Genomic DNA, 17,959 nt, shown 5'->3' with positions numbered 1-17,959 from the left:
TAGCATCAGCCTCAGTTCACTGTTTGCCTCAGCCTTTTCTACCAAAAGGCAGAGGATACAGTTCCGTATGTGTATATATACACCAGAACCAGAGATTTTTTTTTTAAGACCAGAACCAGAGGTTGATCTCCAGACTTGTCACAGAGATGAGCAGAGCACAGCAGAATTCTCCTACAAGCTCAGGGGGTGGTCGTTACACAGGCGCTAGCTAGCTAGCCCTAAATTACACATGTAGCAATCAGCAAGAGCATGACAAAACCGGAGCTGCGGCAGGGGCCGGGAAGGCGATACTCAGCATAGGTACACAGGCGTCGCTTTGGCCCGGGTGATAAATATTACAAGGCAAAAAATGTCGTCGGCCGTCCCATCGCAGAGCTCACCGCAGGTGGAGCGATTTACCCAAAATCACATCCGAAATAGGTACCGCAAGTCTTCCACAGTGAGCCGAGTGGCATGGCCACCGGATTTGTCCTCGCCAAAAGCAGAGTTAACCATGGTTCGCTTCTCCTCCTGTCAAAGAAGGTAGAAACATGGTCAGGTGAGCAAAATGACAGCGAATTTTGTAAGGAATAATTGTTAGTAAAGTTAGACTGCGTAATAGGATGGCTGTCCAGTCCAATGTAGCAGTTCAGTTCCCATGGTAAAAGAAAGTGCTGTCATAAATCTGAATATGGTAGCTTGGCTTCCCCTCTACACTGTTCTCAGCAGATTTGGAATTCTCCAAAGATCTGCTTTACACGAATGTAGCAACTGTTTTAATCAACTGTCCTAATTTATTTCTTAACCATCATATTGCAACGTGACGAGCAACAGATGATTCATGCAATTCTCTCGCAGACCAGATTGAACAACCAACTAAACATCAAGTGATTATAGTAGGTATCTTGAAATGTCATTACATGATTAAACAGCATATGTGAATAGCAACATTCATGTATTGCATAATTCTCATGCTCCAAACAAAAACAAAACTGATTAGGCATATGACCCATAAGTAGGGGAAAACTGCATTAACAGCAAAAATTGACAGCAGAGTTATTACTACCTGCAGAGCTAAAATACGATCTTCCACTGTATCTTTAACGGTCAAGCGAGATACAGTAACAGGACGAGTCTGCCCAATCCTGTGTGCTCTATCAATTGCCTGGTCCTCAGCATAAGGGTTCCACCAGAGATCAAGGAGAATTACATGGCAAGCAGCAACCATGTTTAGACCAAGATTACCTGCTTTTAGTGACATAATCATAACTCTAATCTGAATAAAGAAAAAGGTTCTGGTTAGTATAGATGTCCTGAATGTCTGGAAATTTTAAAAGAAACAGGGCATGAAAAAACAAACAGAACATAACGACCTCTGGGTCAGTGTTAAAATCCTTCACTGCTTTATCTCTTAAATTGAGGGACATCGTTCCATCTAGTCTCCTGTATTGTATAAGATTGCTATTCAGTGAAAGCTCCAGCAAATCCAGCATGCCAGTCCACTGGGAGAAGACAATGGCTTTCATTGGGGCCACACGACTTTGATTTGATTCCATAGTATCACTTTCAGTAAGGGCATCCATGTTAATGATTGAATTCAGTATGTCAATGGCTGCTTGTATCTTGGAGGAGATGAAGCTGCTTTGACTGATTGAAGATGACTCATCATCTGCTGATGAACAACTTGCATTTGCAGAACTAGATTTGCCAGAGATGCAAATCCTTAATGCTCCTGATGAAAATAATGATTCAAGACTTAATGTTTTACTGCAATTAGGAGCAGGGCACATATTCTCATCAGTCGTTATCCGCTCATGTATACATTGATAGCAGAAAACATGACCACAAATTGTTACAACAGCATCCTCAGGTGTGTCCTGCAAAAAGCATGATTTGATTGCAGAAATTAAAATATGCTGAAAGAACTTTTTAAGTATGACATGAAAACGTGTACACCGCACACATAAAAAGAAAGATCTTGGCAAAATGGGTGCAGCCTGGTCCAGCTGTCCTCAGCAATTTTAGACATGGACCAAAGACACCAAAGTTTGAGTATGCCCCAGCTTCTGCTTCTGTGTTATCCAATTTTTTTATTTTATCCCATAAAAAATGTATGTTTTGGCCAGTACAAGTGCTCATCATGTTATCGGTTTGTGTCCTTAACCAACTCCACAATACTAGAGGATTTTATTTCAAGAGCATGAAATATGAGAAGGGAGCATATGCAGTGCAAACTCATGTTACCCTAATCCGAGATACTTTCCAGATGACGCATACTTTCCAGATGAGCCACTGGATGAGGGTTGGATGGACCAGATTCATAAGAAAGTGGGGGCCACCTGAAATGCAGGTCTACACTTAAATGTAGGTATAGGCCTAAGTTGGAGTGTACAATCGTGTACTTAAAAAAATCCTCAAAAAAATTATAGATGTGTATGTTAAAATATGTATACCTACAAAAATTTGTGCAAAAATAAGCTAATATGTGTACTGTTAAAAAAAGGGCAACAGATAAGCTTCCTTTGTGTAAAACATATGAATACAGTGTATGTATGAGCATACTTTTGTGCAATTTTTGTAGGCGTACATATTTGTCTGAATCTTTTTTGAGATTTTTTTTTTAAGTGAACAAGTATCGACATCCAAACTTAGGTGGAGATATTGTAGAAAATCTACATTTGGGGGTCACATGGACAATAGCTTTCAAATAACTCGTCATATGTTGGGGTAATTACATATAAGGGAACCCACCTCTCAAGACCCAATGAATCTAATTAATCACTCATCTAGTAGTCTACATGAGGTTCGTATGATTACACCCAAATAAGGAGAAAAGTGAGAGAGAATAGATGAAAATCAAAATAGTGGTGAGAGATTACATTACTTACACTGCATAAGGTACAAAGCGCTGACCCCACTTCCAGTTTTGCAAGCAAATCTATTACCACTTCCTTGGGAAGTTGCTTTGCCATTTCTATAGAACCATCACCTCCATAGTCCGACTGATTACCCTTCACAAGAAGTGGATGATCACAGGCCTGCCTAAGCCGCAACAGCATTAAAAGGATGTTGGCATAGTTTTGTTTGAGTGTGCCAGCAGCAGCAAATGCCTGAAATGGGCAGAAAACACATTACTATCTGGAAACTTCACTTTCAAGATTTCCAATTGCCAGAAGGAGATGCAAATATTATACAACTACTGATCAAATGGAAAATCCACTGCAAAAACTACCATACAACGTGAACCAAAAGGCAATTCAGAGGGGAAAGAAGGAAAGCAAACAGGTGAACCAAATAAGGACTCTGGATTACGACATCATTATTTCACATATATGTGCTACAGGAAACCAGGAATAACCAACAAAATTTTAGACTAAATAGTATCACCAAGGCACCGTCCGAAAAATGGACAAGATAAAGCAAGTTGAACTTAAAGATTTAACCAACCTTGAACTGTTGCCGAGAACGTTCCTCCAGCGTCAAATAAAATGACCTCTCCTCTTGTGAGAAATCTACTTTATTCAGATTAATTGTCTTTGGAGGTAAATTTATGATTGGTACTCCATTAATCAGAGTTTCTACATGAAAAAGATATCATGCAGTCAGCAATAGAGATTTTAAGCAAATGAAAGATAGAGCCAAATCCACACTCCATATGCAATCAAAGTCATTATAATATTAAAACAAATGAGCAGATACAAGTAGAAAAGAAAAGATAAAGATGTCTAATAAAATAGCAAGGAAAGTTAATTCAGTTCTAAAATACTGAAAACTCAAGAAACAGAATAACTTCATACTATCTGCAGCTCAGTTTAAGGGGCTTAAGGACAATGTTTTAGTGTTTTTCAAATGGTCAGATTGTACATGACTTTATCTGAAAAACAAGCTGATACTGAATGCTGACCCAGAAGATGCATGCAACCACATGCAGAAATAAGTATCGATAAACCTCTTCGCATGTTTCTGTAGCAATGAAAAATATTACATGCTGCAGCCTGTATTGCACTTTTGTGCAATGAGATAGACTAAATTCACATAAATAACTAAACAATGGAACCACATATAGATACATGCAGTAAAATACATTTTTACCTTTCGTGCGGCGCAGTAGAACTATCTTCAACACGGTTTGAAGTTTCTTATATCCATGAATTGCATTTCTAGCAATTGGGTGCTTTATCATTGTACAAAACGAGTTGTACGTGGAATATGGATCATATTTCAGGAAACGAAAATAGCTGTACAGCTCATCGATTGCATTTTGTATAGGTGTTCCTGATAAGCACCATCTCTTTTTTGCTCTTAGTCCACAGCAGGCTTTAGCCACTTGAGTTCGGAAGTTTTTTATTGTCTGAGCTTCGTCGAGCACAACCCTAAACCATCGCACCCTCGCAATTGGGCCACTATCAAGGTCAATGTATGAGTCCTTAAGTTTCTTCTTCTTCTTTTTAGCCTTGCCCTTGCCATTTGCTGGTGGTTTTCTTTTATTGCCAGCCGACGATTCTTCATTGTTCTTTTGATCTGCGTCATCATCAGCATTCTGTTTAGGCACTTCATTGGCCACAATTGTGTATGTAGTGACAACAACATCATATTTTGCCAGCTCACTTGGATCTTTGGTCCTCGTACCACCATGGTACACTAAAACAGACAATTTAGCACTTTCACTAACTTTGTCAGTCAATTCATTAGCCCACTGCTTAAGAACACTAGCTGGGCACACTACTAGAGTACCTGCAGCTGGCCTTGTCATGGACCGTGTGGTTGATGCAGATGATGTGCATGCTTTAGCCTTCTTGCGTTCAACTTTGCTTTCAGCCATTTTATCCGGAACATTATTCGGTTGACTAACACATGGCTTAACACCACTAGTACCAGCAGCCATCGACGATGAACAAGCCCCTTGATCCTTCTTGGGTTCATCATTCATAGTTTGTTCCCCCTCATCATCTTCATCAAGGTTTAGTGCTTCAGATTTCAAACGATCTGAATCAACCGACATGAACTTAGACTGTTCAATCCTCTGTTTTTGTATAAGGGCAATTGTAGACACTGTCTTCCCAAGGCCCTGTTACAAGACAACTGCTTAACTGTTAGAATAGAAATATTCTGAGGAAGTAAGAGTACGTGCTTTTGAAGAAGTTAGGAAATCAGAAACAACCTGATCATCTGCAAGAATTCCACCTGTACAATGTGAGCTATTCTCCTTTGAAACCATCCAAGCTAATGCCATTTTCTTTCAAGAATTAAAAGTACATAAGGAACATGATATCCAGCATAAAGGAAACTGACATATAATTGAGGTTTATATAAGATTCTATGTACCTGATGCTTAAGCAGAGATACTGTTAGCACACCCTCAGGCAGATCATCTTCCCTTTTTTCTCGACTGATATTCTGCATAACATATTTTGAAAAGCAATGTCATTCGCAGTGTAGAATCAAACTGATGGGAAATAGCTAAACCAGGTTTACATGGATCACATAAGTGTGTAATTCCTACCGGGGAAACATACCCTAGATTTGAGCAGACAAATTAAGAAAATTGTCTCAAATCAGATAATGAAAGAAAAAGAAATGCAGCGGAATCCTTCAAAAAAAAAATTACAAAATCCGATGGAATCCTTCAAAAAAGTGTTCAATATTTGTAAATGGTAATGATAATTTCTAACCATATTTATAAAATACTCTGATTAAAATAAGCAACATATACCATCATTTTACAAGATCTCTGACTACCTTGATTACAGTATAATTACAATGATTCTTTTCTATGACAAAATATTAAAAAAGGAGAGTTCAAACTTTATTTTTAGCAGAGTATGGATCAGGAAATAATTTAGGAGCAACTGAGAAACTCAGAAGATACACATTGTATGGATAAATGGACAATCCTGTTTGGTAGAACCGCTTTCAGATGTTTTTATTTTGGTCAGCTACTTTCCTAAACCCTGTTGCAAAAGGAGATATTGTTCTGTTTCAAGTAACAGAAAATATGGGAGTTACTAAAGTCACATGACAAGAATAGGGAAGTATCAACCATTGGACAATATAATTTATTAAGTAATAATCTGATTTGCTAATCAACATGCTAATTTTTTCAAAACTGGTTTTCTATCGCAAACCGGCCCTCGCACAACAAAGAATTGAGCGTGCCATTAAATCATTTTACCAGTGCCACAACATAACAGGTAACCAATAAAGCAAAATGACAGACAAGTATTTGTGTGTATAATTCACATTCAATAGGTTGGAAGATGTATATTTCTCTTTGAAAGAAGTATATTAAACAACAATGGCACATGTAAACACACGGTAACAAAATGTGATTCCCTCTTTCATCAAATGGAATCTCTTTACAAAGTATCCTTTTGATGCAGTGGGAGACCACCTAGTGGATAAATCATAAGTATTGCCTACCGACCACTGACTCATCAGATGAAGTAAACAAAGCAATTCACGGATAGCGGTGGAGATTTATAATTCTATTGCACAGAAATTGCCAACACTCTAATTCACAAAGCGCAAAGGAGATTAGTATTAGTAATTCTATCGTATAGGAATTGCCACTGGATTAAGCATCTGTCACATTATTAGCCGGCAGGAAGCAAGCAATATGTACGTCTCAATGGACCAAAGATACTATACCTGCAAGGCTTCTTGATATACTGCTCTTTCATCATAATCCAAAAGCCTATTTTCTGGATTCAGGCGGCCTTGAGCATCAAAACCATTAACAACTTCACTTTTGTTAAAATTGTTTACTCCAAATGATGAAGGTAGTATCCTGTGTGAGCTAGGACCTCCGTATACAATAACATCATCTGCCAATTTTAAACAGGAATAAACATTAATATTCCTACAGAAAAACTGCACCAGTTTCCACTGTTTGTATATTTGATCAAATTAGAATCATTGAGGCTAGCTGTACGCACCACCGTCCTCCTCTTTCTGGGTGTTACTCGCATACAAATTTTGGCTCGCCATCCTTGAAGATGAAGGCTGCATATTTCCATTGGCAATATTTGTTCCCATTTGTGAGTTTCTATTGGTAAAAGGTGGTGGGACCTTGCGTGCCTCACTTGCAGAATTTGGATGCGTAGATTTTGCTGTGTTGCCATTTGAAAAAGATGGTGGAAGAACCCTCTTGTTTTTGTCATCTGCATCTGCTGTAGAACTTATGTGCTTTTCTCCTACAGTATCAACTCTGTCGGAAGCAGGAAGGCTCCTTGCCGGATCATGTCGCATACCCATATAAGAACTTGAATGGGGGTAAGTCCTGTCCCGTGAACCAAATGTATAGCGGGCACTCTCAGTATGTCTACCATTTGTAAAGGATGGTGGCAGGGTCCGATATTGACCATTACTATTTTCGGTAGGCCGAGAAGAGGCAGGAGTGCTCTTCAGCCAATCTTCGTCCTGAAACCTGATTGGATGCCCTCCACCATTTTGACCGAATCTTGTGTTTGCTGAAGTTGACTGCTGGTTAACACCAACAATTGGATCCTCAAAGTTAATATCATCATCACTATCCGAAATCAAGTCAATAACATCACCATCATTCATATTGCCAGCTAGCATGTGCACCGTGTATGTGTTCTCACTTCTGAGGACACTGTTGTTCTTAACATGACAAACTACACATAAACCGATTGCTTGAGTTCTATCTTGTCATAGTAAACCCACTTCCTAGATTTTGCGGATGATTGGCAAGGTAAACAGGCAAAGCACACCACAGATCCCACAGTAGTGTTCACAGTTAATTGAGTTATCCTCACCGTGGCAGTTCACCTGCAAGCAGATCAAATGATGATAACGATGAGTACATGTGTCACAAAAATAACAGCAAGCAAACTTTACCCATTAAACCAAAATAATAGTAAGGAAGAAACGTGTTTTCTTTCTGAAAGATGGCAACACATTAATCAGTGATAATAACCGAAAAGTTCACAAGATGGTGTTCACCTAAGCACTTTCGTGATTGATCTAACTCATAAGGTAATATAAATGGATCAATAAGAGGCTACGCTAACGAAGAGTGTTGCTATTCGTGCTGACGTAGTGCTCACTAAGGACGTGGTGGTATGCACTTGTCCAATCACCCCACCCCACCCCCCTTCACAAAATGTTGGACAGGAGCAGCAGGAGGTGGACAGGTGGGCCACCTCAGAGCCACGAGACGAGTAACCACTTCTTTTGGGGGTGCATCCTCTTTCAGTTTTTAGACATGATTCAAGATATCGATACTGTTTCATCCATGAGGATGTTTTGATCATAGACATTTTCTTTCTTCTGCCGCGCTAATTCTGGCAATAGCTTGGTTAAGATAAAGCTTGTGTATGTTTCCCCCAATTCTTGCTTTGCAATGATTTTTTCCTCAATCAATTAAACTAATAGTTGGCATTAGTATTTGTGGTATTCACAAAATCTTCAAGAAACATGGACATCATATAATCATGATACACCAGAACCTGGTGAAATCAACAAAAGAGGCAAGTCGTTGGGCACAGCCTGCACTATATGAACACATCACACACTTGGTGTCAGGGCATCCATTAATTCCGGTTAATGAGACATGCACCCAGGGAGTAATCTTACAGCAAGAACTGGATCAGATTAAACAGGCCATCCCACGATCAGCAGGAACCCACAACTAGACCAAATCTTGCAGCGGGAGATCCCTGCACGAAGGGATCAGCCAATCCGCCACTCCTGGCACTCCGAAACCGGCAAGAATCCCCCAAGCCCCCACCCCACCGTAGCCCCAGCGGCGGAGTTAGCGTGGAGCATGATGGGCGTTCAGCCGAACCCAACCCCCAATTTTTTTGGAAACTAATCTGCATCCGCGCCTCGATTAGGCGCCAACAAGCCCTATCGAGGCAACCTATGTCGATCTTGCACGGCACAACGCTGAACTAAGAGGAAGAACCCGATCGAACCATGGATGGATGAATCAATCGGTTGGATTAGAAGGTAGGGCACCGCAGCACACAAATCCACAGCAAACTGAACGGAGAGTGATGGAGATTTGGACTCGATAGAGAGGAAAAACCAAGTCCTTCTTGGAACAAGGAATCCACCCATCCATTCGGAGCAAGGTAGGGATGACTCACCGACAGAAGGAGAAGGAAACCAATCCACGTCGGAATGGGGCGGGTGGATCTCCGCCCCGCTGGACCGACGGGGAGAGGAGGAGCGGCACCGCGGCGGAGAGACCGGTGTCGTTGCGCTCGAGGGCGGCGTTGCGTTGCGTCGCGTCGCGTTTGCCGGTCTTGGGTCTGGACCAGTAAAGTAAATGTGGCAGACTGCACTGCAGGCGCGGATCAGAGAAAACTAAGGTTCTCGCTCTTCTTCTCTCCCCTCGTTCTCTTCTTCTTACTCGTCCTTTTTTATCTTCTTTTTTCTCTTTCATACTCAAAAATTGAAGAGGGTTTGAAGTACTTTCAAATATGCTTAGTGTAAGGATTATAAGAACAGTTAAATAAAACGTGGGAGAGAAGGACTACGCGCAGGACGTTTAAAAAATCAAAGTTCTCGCTTTTCTTCTTCCCTTATCTCGTTCTCTTCTTTTTATTCTTCTTTTTTTCTTCTTGTTTCTCTTTCATTCTAAAAAATTAAAGAGGATTTAGAGTTCTTTTAGATACACCAAATTATAAGAACAGTTAACTAAAAAAGAATCCATTTGTTGTGACGTAATGGAAAAAATATACTCCTACTACCTATACATGAGGGCAACTTTAGTGTTTGGAATACGTGCTAAGATGAGGCCACTTCAAAGATACTAGCATAGCAAAATTTGCTCCAGCTTGTAACACCCAATCGGGGGGCCGATGATTTGCTAAATAATGAAAGAAAAAAAGTTTCTCTTTCCTCCAACGAATGAGGATCCTCCAACTTACTCATCATTAATATATAGAGCTAGATTCACACATAAATGATAAAGTCATGATGATATTAAAGGCAGAATCTCATTATTAATATATAGATCTAGATTCACACGTAAATGATAGTCACATTAAAGTTAAAATATGGATCCCACGCCGACCACCTGCACATCATATTCTTGCTCCCTTCTCATCTCTGTTTCTCCACTACATGACGCCGCTGGGCTTCTTCTCCGCCACAGGCGGTTCAAACCAAAAGATCTCCACTCCTTCTACCAGATCCACTAGCTCTCTTCCGTTTGCGTGTGATGAACGATGAGCAGCCGATGGCCTCCTCCGCTCGTTCGACGACGACGCCACACTAGAACCGACGGAGGCGACGACCGACAAGCGCGGTGGGTCCGACGGCCTCCTACTCGCAGTGCTCTTTCCAGTCTCCTCCATAGCCTCCACGTGCGACGGCTGGCACCACTTCTCTGACAAGTGGGCATGTGTGTTCCTTTCCTTTTTTTTTCCTTGGCACTGGGTGCTCAACTTGGCTCTGGATGCTAGGATAGCACCGATCTGAAGTTTTGCTATTATTATGTATTGCACCCTTGCGATCTCTATCTCTCTCCTCCTAACACTACTAAAAACAAACAAAGGAGTCATGTTATTAGAGCAATTCTAATATATATAATCTATCTTGTTTCTAAGGTGGGATTCGTTTTTTCTTCTAAAAATTGTTACAATGTATATAACTTATTTTGTTTTAAACTGGACCTACATCTCGATCAAAAGATAAAAAAATATCTCTATTATTATCGTATTATGAGAGAGAAATAGAGAATGTGTAAAAATTGCTACAATGTATAGAATTAGATGAAAGAGGAATCAACGGAGGAAAACAAAAAAAAAGAAAATTTACGAGAGTGAGTATGATACAAAGACGCGTAATGAGATGGTCACGTAGACGTTAGTGCATCGAGCCGTGGAGCCATTTCCAAAAGTACGAAAAATGACTACCAAGAATGTGGCTAAAAATATATGATTTTCCCTACGTACAAAAGGACTTTTAAACAGTAAGGTCTGCTGCTTTGGTTCATTTTCATAAACCTTAATTTTAGAATGAATCTCACATGCAAGCGGGGCCCAAGTGGAAGTGGGTGAAGGGTGGTCTGGCTGTAGGGCCTACTAGGCAGAGACACCGGGACGAGGAAGGAGCTGAGGTGTGACAGAAACAGACATCTCTGATCATCATAGGCTAAAACGCAGCTTAGCATTCAGGAAAGGCCTAAAAATTTAGTACATGGCAAAAATTGAGGATTGAGAGGCAAGAGGAGAGGCGTGGACGATCTAAGGATTTTAGGGGGTGTTTGGTTTAGAAAGTATAACGTAAATAGTAATGGAATGGGATTAGGGGTGAATAATGTGGTGTAACAGTCAATTACCATTTGTATTTGGTTTGAGTGGGTAATGGTATTTGATACCAATACGGTGTTTAGCTTAGGCCTTGGAAATGACGCATACATTTATGTCGAGTGGGCAGATAGGTGGGAGAACATTTGTGACTTGGTGTAATCGACATGAACGTACGGAATATTGTGTCCAATGGAATGGGTGGCTTGCAAAACAAAATAAAAACTGCTAACGTATACATCAGAATCAACAGAAACAAAGTTGGAAAATCATGATGAATTCAAGTTATAAACTGTCACAGTGCAAGCAAATGAAACTCCAAAGTACTTATACTTCAGAAGTCGGTATTTATGCAATAGGTGTTATGCAGGACAGAAGTTTCAAACTTTGTGACAGATAGATTTCATACATCAACATAAAAAAAAAGGTTCTCCAAATTTTAAAACGTGTTTCTCAGTTCCTAGCAGCCAACACATAATGGAAGGTCTCTACTCCCCAAGGCAAATGCAACACACTCGTGGAGTTTTAGGAATTCAAAAACTGAAAATGAACAGCTTGCATCGCCAAAACTGAATTGGATAACATTACATCTCCACGACTGACAGTAAGCTCATCAATTTCTCTTTCCTTCATTTAGTAATGAAGAATTCTAGAAGTTAGTAAAAGCAAGATCACATGCAAGTTAGAATAAAACTAACAATTTCTTAATAAATTAAGGATGTACTATCAACAATATGGTTGCTAGTTAAGAAATAGTTGCACACGAGGAAATTTCTCTTCCCTCTCCTAACGAATGAGGATCCTCTAACTTCACTACTCATCATTAATATATAGAGCTAGATTCACATGTAAATGATAAAGTCATAATGACATTAAAATCAGAATCTCATCATTAATACATATAGCTAAATTTACACATAAATGATAAAATAATGATGACATTAAAGTTAGGATCTATATCCCACGCGGACCACCTGCACATCATATTCTTGCTCCCTTCTCATCTCTGTTTCTCCGCTACATGACGCCGATGGGCTTCTTCTCCGTCATAGGCGGTTCAAACCAAAAGATCTCCACCCGTTCTACCAGATCCACTGGCTCCCTTCCGTTTGCGTGTGATGAACAACGAGCAACTGGTGGCCTCCTAAAAGTACTTGGTATCGAGTAGAGGGGGGTGAATAGTTACTTCTAAAAAATAAAACTTTACAGTGGATCAGACAGTGTCCGAAAACTCCAGCTCAATCCGGATTCTGGAGTATCCGAGTTCACCCGGATTATCCGGACTATACAGTAACTCGAAATCAAACTGAATCTAAGCAAGTCTAGTTTAGTCTACGAGTTACCACAGGCTCTATAAGATGTATGTGCTCCTTTTCAACAACAACCTGCACTCAAATACTCATAAGCAACAAGATTGGGACAAATCCCCAAACATCAATTTGAACGAGTAAAGAGCAAGAAAGTAAATGGAGATAAGATTTATTCCTGAAGTTCGGCCACCTCACAAAGAAGTTCCTACGTCTCCGTTGAGGAGCTCACAAAGAGTCGGGTCTCTTTCAACCCTATCCTCACCCAAGCGACCACAAAGATCGAGCTAGGGTTCTTACTCAAATCACAGGTGATACAAACTTTCTGTGACACTTCACAAAGATTGGGTGCTCTACAGGTGACTTCTTGTCGTCTAGAAGCACGAAGCTTCAAGAGTAAAGAATGCAAATCATAGCTTGGCAAAGAACTCAAGTGCTCAAAGATTGAAATTTTGCTCTCTTGCTCTAGATTTCACTCCCCAAACCCTAACTCTCAAATCTTGCAAAGATCAAAGCACTATAAGGGGTTTGGGAGGGCTATTGAATGCTTTTAAGGAGGTTTATTCGCAGGTAGCTCAGCAGCATTGAATGGAGGGGGTGAAGAGGTATTTATATTCTTCCCCCAAAAACTTGTCGTTACAGTGCTTTTTGAACAGTCCCGGAGTATCCGGGTTCATCTGGAGACTCCGGGTAGCACAGAAACACACGCACCAACCTTGTCAGAAACTAGCCGTTACAGGACCTTACACTGGGTAACACTTGTGAAAGCAGTCGAGAACTCAGTCTGGAGGATGCCCGAAGGGTCCGGAAGCATTAGGATCCGGAGACTCCGGACCAACTCGGAGACTCCGGCTTTAGCATCTTCGACAGACAGAGACTCTTTCTCGGAGTCTCACTCGGAGACTCCGGGATACTGACAGCATCCGGAGTATCCAGGCTAACCCGGAGACTTCGGACTCAGGCTTTTATCCTAGACAGAGACTCTCTCTCGGAGACTCCGGGACACTACCAAAATCTGGAGTATCCGGGCTAACCCGGAGACTCCAGGCTCAAACTTTAAGCTAAAGTAAAATTAATTAAACCCTATTGAGTTTCTTCGTGCCGCTTCTCTTTTCTTTTTGAGGGACACCAACTTCTTTTAACCTTTTCAATGGGACTAAAACTTGTTCATAATCTCGATAAACTCATTAAGCTCTTAATCGTTTATCATCAATTAGCCAAAACTCACAAAGGGGCCTAAATGCACTTTCACCTCCTCCGCTCATTCGATGATGACACCACACTAGAACCGACGGAGGCTATGATCGACAAGTGTCGGTGGCTACGACGGCCTCCTACTCGCAGTGCTCTTCCCAGTCTCCTCCACGGCCTCCACGTGCGACGGCTAGCACCACTTCTCTGACAAGTGGGCACGTGTGTTCCTTTCCTTCTTTTTTTCCTTGGCACCGGGTGCTCAACTTGGCTCCGGATGCTAGGATAGCACCGGTCCGAAATTTTGGTATTATTATGTATTGCACCATTGCGATCTCCATCTCTCTTCATAACACCACTAAAAACAAACAGACGAGTCATGTTATTAGAGCAAATCTAATGTATAGAATCTATATTATTTCTAAGGTGGGATTCGTTTTTTCTTCTAAAAATTGTTACAATGTATATAACTTATTTTTTTCTAAACTGGACCTACATCTCGATTAAAAGATAAAAAAATATCCCTATTATTATCGTATTATGAGAGAGGAATAGAGAATGTGTAAAAATTGCTACAATGTATAGAATTAGACGAAAGAGAAATCAACGGAGGAAAAAAAAAGGAAATTTGCGAGAGTGAGTACGATACAAAACTCGTAATGAGATGGTCACGTAGACGTTAGTGCAAAGAGCCGTGGAGCCATTTCCAAAAGTACGAAAATGACTATCACGAATGTGGCTAAAAATATATGATTTTTCCTACTTACAAAAGGACTTTTAAACAGTAAGGTCTAATGCTTTTGTCCATTTTCATAAACCTTAATTTTAGAATGAATCTCACATGCAAATGGGACCCAAGTGGAAGTGGGTGAAGGGTGGTCTGGCTGTAGGGCCTACTAGGCAGAGACACCGGGACGAGGAAGGAGGTGGGGTGTGGCAGAAACAGACATCTCTGATCATCATAGGCCAAAACGCAGCTTAGCATTCGGGAAAGGCCTAAAAATTTAGTACATGGGAAAAATAAAGGATTGAGAGGCAAGAGGAGAGGCGTGGGCGATCTAAGGATTTTAGGAGGTGTTTGGTTCAGAAAGTGTAACGTAAACGGTAATGAAATGGGATTAGATGTGAATAACGTGGTGTAACAGTCAATTACCCTTTGTGTTTGGTTTGAGTGGGTTATGGTATTTGATACCAATATGGTATTTGGCTTAGGCCTCGAAAATGACGCATACGTTTATGTCGAGTGGGCAGATAGGCGGGAGAACATCCATGGCTTGGTGTAATCGATATGAACGTACGGAATATTGTGTCCAATGGAATGGGTGGCTTGCAAAGCAAAACAAACACTGCTAACGTATACATCAGAATGAATAGAAATAAAGTTGGAAAATCATGTTGAATTCAAGTTATAAACTGTCAGAGTGCAAGCAAATGAAACTTCAGAAGTACTTATAACTTCAAAAGTCATATTTATGCAATCAGTGTCATGCAGGATAGAAGTTTCAAACTTTGTGATAGGCAGATTTCATACATCAACATAAAAAAAAGGTTCTTCAAATTTTAAGACGTGTTTATCAGTTCCTAGCAGCCAACACATAAGGGAAGGTCTCTACTCCCCAAGGCAAGTGCAACACACATGGAGTTTTAGGAAATCAAAAACTGAAAATGAACAGCTTGCATCGCCAAAACTGAATTAGATAATATTACACCTCCATGATTGACAATTTCTTAATAAATTAAGGATGTACTATCAAAAATATGGTTGCTAGTTAAGAAATATGAGGAAAAGAATATCACACACCTATTTTGTAACTATGATGTTTTTAAAGAACAAAATTTCTTGAGAATCCATTTACCTTAAAATATTTCTATTTATCATCGGTGCTATTCTTCGGTATAGGTTCTGGGGTCTTAAGCAACAAATGGTGCAATTTTAGAATAGCTAGAAGACATGAGTTAACATGTCTACTAATTGTCTCACCACTTCGGAAGAAAAATATTCTTATTTTTTTGATTCTTCAAATGATGAGACAATATGTACAGGAATTGAGCCACTATTTCCTCTAAGGTCATATTCTGTGTGCCCTTCAACCCGCCAATGTCTCTAAGCATCTCACACAAAATATAGAAAGTTCTTCTGTCCATGTGAAGCTCACTGATACATGTTGTGTCGTTGTCACGAATGAGTTGGTACAAACGATCACTTCTAAGTTTTCTATTTTTTATCTTTCATTCTCTTTTCCAACACTTCCGCTTATATGCTAGTACAAATAATACCTAAATATAATAATATATAAGCATGATAGTAGTCATTAGCCAAATTTCTACTCCAGATTCTCAATGGAAGACGAGTCATAACACTGTACAAAAATTTAGTCAACAAAAATTCTCAAAGAAAACTCAGAAAAGGGAAAAATCATAGAGATATTTTGATTGTTTTGTTTCTAGACGCTCCTAAAAGAACAAATATGTGGCAGCATCTTGGTTTAGATGGAGGTATCAAATTCAATATGGTGGAATAAAGCATACAGGGATATATTAACCAAACCCATTGTCATGAAAGTGTGTTCTTGGTCCTGGAAGTGCAACTGCACAAAAAGAGGATTGAGCTTCAAGAGTGTGTCAATCTTTCTCAAGATGACATAATAATAATTTGATGTAACCTTACACATAGTGTATTGAAATGTTGTGATATGCATACCAAATATCATCCGATCTTTTTAACTGATCGACAATTTCTAGATGAAATGCTGTGACATGCATACGCCATTGAAAGAAGCTCATCATAACTAACGAGCCACATCATCTGGTATGAACATTAAAACTGTGAAGGGTAAATAACCATTGCATCGTCGTGCAAGGTGAGAAGCAAAAATAATTGACACATGGAGTAGCAAAAATAACGAAAACACAAACTATGATAATATAATCCTAATTATCAATCCTCCACAGGTTCTATTAAAAAAGCACTAGAGAAAAAGGATCAAATATTTCTTTGATATTCACGACAATCACAAAACTGACAGGGGATTTGAGAGAGAGATGGGAAAGGAACCACACCTCTAGGAACCTCACGGATGCAAATCCTGAAGGCTTCGTCGGCGATGGCGGCAGCGACTGCTGCTCGTCGAGGAGGCTTCATCTAAGAACCGCACAGATCTGTAAATCCCAAACGCTTCGTCGGCTGCGGCGGCGGTGGCTGCTCGTTGAGGAGGCTTCATCCAGGAACCACACGGATCTGCAAATCCTAGAGGCTTCGTCGGCAGTGATTGTGGTGGTGGCGGCTGCTCGTTGAGGAGGTTTCGTCCAGGAACCATATGGATCTACAAATCCTGGAGGCTTCATCGGCGGCAGCGGCGACGCAGCTGAGAGGCAATGGCGATTGCGCGACTAAGAGGTGACAGTTGTGCAACCTCTTGTCTCAAAGAGGGGGCGACATGTTCACATCTCGAGGAGGGAGGCGACGCTGTATCGTTTTCTGATTACGATGGAGGAGTGGTAATCGAGCTTGTCTCGCCTGGGATCTGAGTACCCATATTTTATCTCTAGTAATATACTCGGTATTTTATATAAACTTCTTTGTATAATTATGTAGGGAAATATTCATTATAAACTCCTCTTTGTGAAATCATGAAAAACCCTCCTAAAAATATAACTAGAAGTTTTGAAGAATTATAAAAAATATCACACATGCAGGGTGATGGTCAAACACAAACATGCAAAATTTCAAGATTAAACTCGACTTGGTTTGAAAGATATAAAATTAACAAGTAGCTACATGATTGCTGTATTCTAAGCCTCTTAAATTACATATTCGTTGACAAGCTGCAGATAAAACAATATTTCGAGCAACACAGGTTTGATTACATTGCACAACAACAACTATACAAAAGTTCTCCGAAAAGATTTGTATAAGCAAAACACCATGCAGTCCGCAACAACTCAGAATAAAATCAAGAATAGAACTCCCAGCATCCAGCAGATACAGCACACCAATACGTTCTAAAAACTAGAAACTAGTGTTACAATTTGATACCACATTGAGCAGCTACTCATTCACACTTTGAGCACAACACCGAGTGTGTGATACATCACACCACCATCTCAGAAAAAGAAGATATCATTACGTCTCAAACTGTAATCACATATGTAGCAAAACTCATGCACAAGTATCATCCAGCAAATTTTGCGCACAGGTCA

The 17,959-nt window shown here is 40.2% G+C and overlaps 1 protein-coding gene across 1 annotated transcript; it reads right to left on the bottom strand.

Annotated features, from left to right (window-relative positions):
- Positions 1 to 147: 147 nt before the first annotated feature.
- On the bottom strand, positions 148 to 9,298 carry LOC133898482 (helicase-like transcription factor CHR28). Its single transcript, XM_062339198.1, has 11 exons — positions 9,093 to 9,298; positions 6,915 to 7,770; positions 6,628 to 6,803; positions 5,305 to 5,376; positions 5,141 to 5,215; positions 4,072 to 5,047; positions 3,427 to 3,557; positions 2,868 to 3,089; positions 1,353 to 1,856; positions 1,046 to 1,255; positions 148 to 510 (listed from the first exon to the last, which is right to left on the bottom strand). Exons 2-11 carry the CDS (start codon positions 7,558 to 7,560, stop codon positions 406 to 408), a joined length of 3,117 nt encoding a protein of 1,038 aa, XP_062195182.1. The 5' UTR covers positions 7,561 to 7,770; positions 9,093 to 9,298; the 3' UTR covers positions 148 to 405.
- Between the last annotated feature and the right edge of the window lie 8,661 nt (positions 9,299 to 17,959).

This window comes from Phragmites australis, chromosome 18 (assembly GCF_958298935.1).
Source record: "Phragmites australis chromosome 18, lpPhrAust1.1, whole genome shotgun sequence".
NCBI classification, from domain to species: domain Eukaryota; kingdom Viridiplantae; phylum Streptophyta; class Magnoliopsida; order Poales; family Poaceae; genus Phragmites; species Phragmites australis.
This window is presented reverse-complemented; position numbering and strand designations above follow the sequence as displayed.